Here is a 6906-nt window from a genome sequence, read left to right as displayed (position 1 = left end):
AAAAAAAAAAAAAACTTGAACTTTTTTGTTTCGTTTCGATTATTTATCAGTTACACAGGCTTAAATGTATAACCGATTAAAATGTAATGTACAAATTTCTCAGGCCTTAAAGCTGTGGTTGCAGTATTATATATATTCTGTTGTATTTCTCATGAATTTGCCAAAATGGATGCGTCCAGGTTATACCAAAGATGATGTCTTGCACTTCAGTGACATGCCATCAGCCTTCTTTACTGTTTTTTCTGCAGTGTGAATGGACAGCTGTTGGGTGGGAAGAATGACTAAAGGGAACAGAGCAGGGCCACCTGGATGTAAAGAATGGCTCCTGACTGGTCAGGGCAGGAAGAAGCTCAGTCCTTAAGTGTGGGCACTCTGCACTGTACCAAGAGGGTAAAGTCTACACTAAACTGTTTGAGGCCATGGCACTAACAGACTGGCAGGTGCATGCGGCATTAGACTCTGCATGGCACGTCACTGCAGCATTTTGCTGCTGAGGCAAACCGTAACACATTCTGAACTTACAATACAGCCCTCATTTGTCACTGACTGAGAACAGGACATAGATTCAAAATCATCCTTTTAATAAAATGTTTCCCAAATAAAGTTTGAAGAAAAAATGGAGCTGTAAGTAGACCGATGAAAACTTTCCATACCTTGTGATGTTTTCATTAACAGGCTACTGGAGCACTATCAATAACTATTTTATTAGATGAAAACACTTTACTTTGCCACATTTTTTTCAGTTTCTTTCAAACAGTGAAGAACTGCATTGTTAATGCAAAGCATAATGCTACACAGATTTGACCAACCCTCAAAACATTTGCACCATAGAGCAGTCTAGCTAGAGCTGGGCAGCATGGGAAGGTGTTGCTATGAGTTTACTGTCAAGCACTGCTACTCTTGCAAGAGTGTTATCACTCTGAATATGGTTGCAAGCTTCTGTTTTAAGCAAATTAACACAGCAGGGAATATACTTTTGTGTTGGAAACAACCACAGCATGAACACAGCTTCCTGCTTACCTGTACAAAATGACTAGGTGTTTCACTGCAAACTGAATGGATCTGTCCATTTACTATGGGAATTATCTTAGCTAAAGGCAGGCTGACACTGGACAGACTGAAAAACAAAAACCCACATCATCACAACAGTTATTTTCTGAAATTACATCATATGCATTTAACATTTTAATTATAAAAGTGCACACACATTGAAGAATATTTACATAAATATAACTAATATATGTATGAAAACTAAAATATAATTTCCTCATCTAAAAAAATCACTATAGTTGACTTCATGGATATTTTCTTCTAGTGACTTTTATACATTTTTATTATTTTTCAACTTAAAACCCTATCAATCATATTTTTGCTATAAGTCCTCTTCATAACACCTACATCTCTGTTGTTTTCAATGGTTAGATGGCAGTCCATATGAGGTATTACAACGTCACCAGCTTCTTAGAGCTGGCACTGAAGTTCTTGCCCAGATTTTCTTAGTATTTAAGTGTCTGTCTTAACATGGAATTTCCATGTATTACATGCAGAAGGTCTGCAGTCTCCACCATCAGACAGCTCTGGCCTCACTGGTGTGGAACTCCTGCACCATGATGCCTTGTCCACATCACACACTGGATCTCTGCTGACTGACAGGCAGAAATATCTTTATTTCTGTGACGTCTCAGTCCATTGTCTGACAGTCACCTTTACCATCACTTGACAGGGTTAATGTCATCAAAATAACTGTCTTCCAGTCTCCAGTGGGGGTATCAATAGAATTTTGACTAGATTTGTAGATTAATTTTAGGAGAAGAATTTAACCTCTTTAGTTAATCTTCCTGGGTTTGTGAATATAAAGTTTCCCATTAAAAATGATCTTATATTTTGAAAGTTTATGCTTAACTTAGGAAATTAAGAGTCAACTAACAGTTTATTAGTTGTCTATCTTAAACACAACACAGGAAATTTCAATGATGTTCCTAAATTCTGGTCTTCAAGATTGGTCTTTTCTTAGTCTTGTAACATTCATCAGAAAGAGCAAAAGTTCAATGCTGAACATCCCAGATGATCGTCATGCTCTTTCTGAGTTTAATAAAAATCAACCTGTTTAGTCAATAAGTATATTTGCTTTTGATTTCAATTTTTTATTGTATCAAATCTTATAATAAGATGCAACAAATTTCTTAGTCTATGCCTTTTCAACAACAGTAAAGATGATTTGTGTCCTGCTAGCATATTTTTATTAATAGTTTATTTATTCAGTGTGCATATGTTCCGTGTGTGTGCATATGTGTACATGAGAGTATACAAGGGAAGGTCAGGGTACAACCCAGTGGAGGCGATTCTTTCTTCACACTGATTAAGTTACAAGAACTGCACTAGGGTCAGCAGACTTGGCAGCAGGTGCCATTACCCACAGAGACATCCTAAAAGTCTTGTTTTATTAACATTATGTTATAACTGACTGTGGTAGTTTTTCTAACACTTTAACCCTTCTTTCATTCCTAATATTATTCCTAATCAGTAATGATTTTGAAGTATAACTAAAATTCTATATTCTGACATCAGTCAGAAGTTATTGAGCATTCAGCTTTCCTAGACTTTAGAAATGAAATAATTTTTTCTTACTTATCAATTGAAAAAGAGAAAAATCCTAAGTTTCTTTAAGACTTGTCTAAGGTGGGAGCCAGAGAGATGGCTCAGAGGTTAAAAGCACTGGCTATTCTTGCAGAGAACTAGGGTTGATTTCCAGCACCCACATCAGGGAGCTCACAGCCATTTGTAATTCTATTTTCTGGGGTTCCAATGCCCTCGTCTGGCCTCCTCAATGACTGGCACACATATGGCATATACTCTCTTCACACACACACACACACACACACACACACACACACACACACACACACTCAAACACTGAACAATTACAAAAACTTCACTACAACCACATCAGCTCTTGATCACCCAGCCTTCTGAAAGCCTTGGTATTTTCTGCCCTTTCCTGGACAACCAACACTTGCTGCACTGTATTGGACCTTCATTTCTCAGCTACATTTTGTGTCTCCCCTTAGTGGCCTTGTGTTCTCTCACTTAGCACATACTTCATGTTTCCCATCCATGCTTTTCTATTTCATATCAATAACCAACTTTATGCTTCAACAGTTTTAGAGACATTTCCATCACATCATCTGTCACTGCTGTTGTATAACACGGTACAGAAGTTCTAGCCTTCACAGCCATTCACAGAACAAGAACTGAAGGTCAGGGAGATAGTTCATGAGGAAAGGTGCCTGCTGCCAACCAAACAACCCACATTTGATTCCCAGGATCCACATGATAGGAAATAATCAGCTCCTGAAAATGGCCCTCTGTCACACACTCACACACACACACACACACACACACACACACACACACACACACAAATTAATACAATTTTAAAGATTTTTTTTTGAGATAGGGTCTTACTATGAAGGCCTGGCTGGCCTAGACCTACTGCAGCTCTAGACCCGAGTATTGCAATTCTTTAAACTTGGGAAGTAACGAGCACTCTGCTAAGTACAGGCTACACTGGAAATTCATTAGTTTGAGTATCTTGACTACAGATATTATATAAGAGTAGTCCTCAGATGAAATTTATTTAAAGGTGAGATTTAAGTTGTTTAGAGAGTAAACCTTACTACTATGACCACTCCAAATGTGCACCATTAATAACAAATTATACTTCTCTGAACAATAAAGAAGGATCCCTGAAGAAATGAATGGCTCAGAGGTTAAGAGCACTGCCTGGTCTTCTGAAGGTCCTGAATTCAATTCCCAGCAACCACATGGTGGCTCACAGCCATCTGTATTGAGATCTGGTGCCCTCTTCCAGCATAGAGGCAGAACACTGTATATATAATAAATAAATCTTTAAAAAAAGAAGGATCCCTGAGAACTGGGCAAGAAAAATGCCTTGCTAGGCCTAGGCTAAGAATTCCATTAGAAACCCCACATTTACGTTACATGCCAGTTACTGTTTCTTTAAATTTTAGCAGGTGCATTTACAATTAATCAGCACTGATTTAGTAGTCCACTGTTTTCAAGTGTGATGTAAAACCAGAGGTTCTTAAAGAGTGAGGAGCCTGATGTGAAACCAAGTATCCTTGTATCAAAGTGACAGACACAATGAAGCTTTCAACAACACGAGTCCATTATGTAGCAATAGTCAGAATTGACAAATTACAATAATTGAGCCAACTAGGTATTCCCAATTCTATAATAATATAATATATATATAAGCATTTTTGAAAATGATTGTTTAAATATAAGCTAAATATGACTATATGGAAACAATTCACCAAACAAGAATCTACAAGAATGCCTGGCTATTACCACAACCAGACCAATGAATTTATATAGGCCAATAATAGCTACATTATCAGCTTTTTATTCTAAACAATTTTTAAAAATGGATTTTGACTAAATAAAAAGGAAGTTTCACAATGTAAATACTATAGTACCAAAGGTGTGGAGATAAAAAAGCATTATTAAATTCAGAAGAAACTTATGTCAATAAAGGAGTCATTGGTTTAGAAGAGTTTAATTTGCTGAAAACTCAGGGTATAATTTATCATTTAAGATTTCTTTTTATTTGGTATGAAAACTTAACTATATCTAAGTCATCACATTTCAAGAGCATTTGGTCATATTATATTGTTTTATATGCCATCTTACCTATTTATGGAGTTACCATGTTGCAGGTCCTGTTCAGTGGGCCGAAAAAATTCTGCCATGTTGTCTAGAAGTCGACTGAACCCTCTGTTTAAACAGGTATTTAAAACTGTACTAAAATCTGGACTAAATAAAATAAGAAATATTTCTTTTTAGATTCCCAGCAGACAAAGAAAACAAACTCAATAACTATGTGGTTACTCTTCAGAATCAGTAACATTTCCAGTTACAATCTGGTTTTCATAGCATGAAAAACTGTCTAAATTTATCACTCAGTTTTTCAAACTCAGTGTAACAATCAGTTGTATTGTTTTGCCTGACATGATGAGACTATTTGCCAACTGTCACATATTTTTCATATTAATATGTATTTTGTACAATGTTATCTTAAAAATATCAGCTGGCAAGAACACAAATGAACCCATCCACTACAGACATCAGTATGGAGGTCCTCAAATACTAAAGCAGACCCATCCTGTGTTCCAGCTATGAAAGGCACTCCTGAGTTTTTATCCAGGCGGGTCCAAGTCAACACATCAGAGGTACTTTTGCACACTGGTGTTTACTGCAGCATCATTTAAGATGGCTCAGCTATGCAACCAAACCTAGGCGTTCATCAACAGGGGAATGACTAGAGAAAATGTAAAACACATTGTAATGTTTGGAGGAAAAAGATGCACCTGTAGGTAACCAAGTTTTAGAAAGACATGTACATCATTTTCTTCGTTTGTGGGTTCTATATTTTATGTAGACACATAAATTATGTATTTACATATTACACAAAAGAAGAAGCAAGGCTGTCTAGCGGAACAAATGAAACTATTGGTTGGGAGACGGGAGATAGAGGAGAGGGCAGAAAGGCATGGGGGATATAATTCAAGTACACGACAAGCTTGCATGAAAATGTAAGCCACATGCAAACTTCCTTCCAGTTTAGACAGGCAATCCCACCTGGATTAGAAGGGAATAGACTACAATTTTAATTTTCACAATATTATATTGCATATTTGATCAGGAACATTGGAGAATGGCCTTACTTGCACTGAAAGTACAAATGCATTTCTATGTACTCTACATACCTTTCCAACATGTCTCTTGTCTCATTGAGAAGTTTAATAGTGGTGATATCTCTCGGAGAAAGCCCATAGGCCTGTAAAATAAGAGTTCTAGATATCAGTGTTTCAAATACTACCAAATCATGAATGAAGTAATCACATTAAAAATTCAAGGGTTTGGGAAATCTGGATGTCTCTACTTTATCAACAACCAAAACTGCCAAATTAAAAAAAAATTATCAAGGTTTATGTAAACATGAAAGTAGTATTTAAAACATAAATTGAGGTACAATTTGTAAAGCTTTATTTATTTATTTGGTTTGTTTTGGATGTTTCCAGCATCTATAGACAAAGAAAAATAATAGATAGTAAGACTAATAGGGCAGACTGGAGAGATGGCTCAGAGGTTAAGAGCACGGACTGTTCTAGAGGTCCGAGTTCAATTGCCAGCAACCAGGCAATGGCTCGCACTCATGAATTGAGATCTGGCGCCCTCTTCTGGCAGGAATGCATGCAGGCAGACTACTGTATACATAATAAATAAATCTTAAAAAAATGACTAATAGTTCTTGAGTTCTCAGTAGTCCTCATTGTCCGCTATGTTCAGCTAGTCTGGTTTTATCCCATGCTTTTTCAGACCCAGGCCAGCTGTCCTTGGAGGGAAATGGGAGGCGGTGGCGGGGAGGAGGCAGAAATCCTTAATAAATAAATAAATTAAAAAAAAAACAAAGAAAAAAATGACTAATAGGGCTGGGGTACTGGCTTAGTGGGTAAGAGTCTTTGCCCTGCAGGCCTGGGTGTGATTCCCTAGTGCATAACTCTAGCAGTAAGGAGCAGGCGTAAGTGGATCTCAGAACTTGCTGGCCAGCTACCCTAGCCAAAATGTCAAGCTCCATGACCAGTGAGGGCAGTAAGGTGCAGAGTGACTGCCTACACATGCTTGTACACGGGTGCATTCACCTACACCCCGACATGGATGCCTCACACACCTACACACACAGATGGAACACAGGTCAACACACACCAAACAAAAGCTCTTTCTTTTCTTGTACTCTTGAGAAATTCTATTAGGATGTGTGAGGTTTTTCTCCCTTGTCTTTTCTTTTATTCAAACTATTGTGTGTCCCTTTTATCTACAGTT

The 6906-nt window shown here is 37.3% G+C and overlaps 1 protein-coding gene across 1 annotated transcript in view; it reads right to left on the bottom strand.

Annotated features, from left to right (window-relative positions):
* Positions 1–6906, bottom strand: part of Pex3 (peroxisomal biogenesis factor 3) — a 34011-nt gene that overhangs the window by 2777 nt on the left and 24328 nt on the right. Inside the window, exons 9-11 of the mRNA XM_005360997.2 lie at positions 5790–5860; positions 4714–4836; positions 1021–1117 (exon numbers count right to left, since the gene is read on the bottom strand). Of these exons, the coding sequence (XP_005361054.1) occupies positions 1021–1117; positions 4714–4836; positions 5790–5860 (291 nt within the window). The remainder of the gene's footprint in view (positions 1–1020; positions 1118–4713; positions 4837–5789; positions 5861–6906) is intronic.

The sequence above is a fragment of the Microtus ochrogaster genome, linkage group LG4 (assembly GCF_000317375.1).
Source record: "Microtus ochrogaster isolate Prairie Vole_2 linkage group LG4, MicOch1.0, whole genome shotgun sequence".
NCBI lineage: Eukaryota > Metazoa > Chordata > Mammalia > Rodentia > Cricetidae > Microtus > Microtus ochrogaster.
The sequence above is the reverse complement of the archived record's forward strand: the minus strand, read 5'-3'. Positions and strand labels throughout refer to the sequence as shown.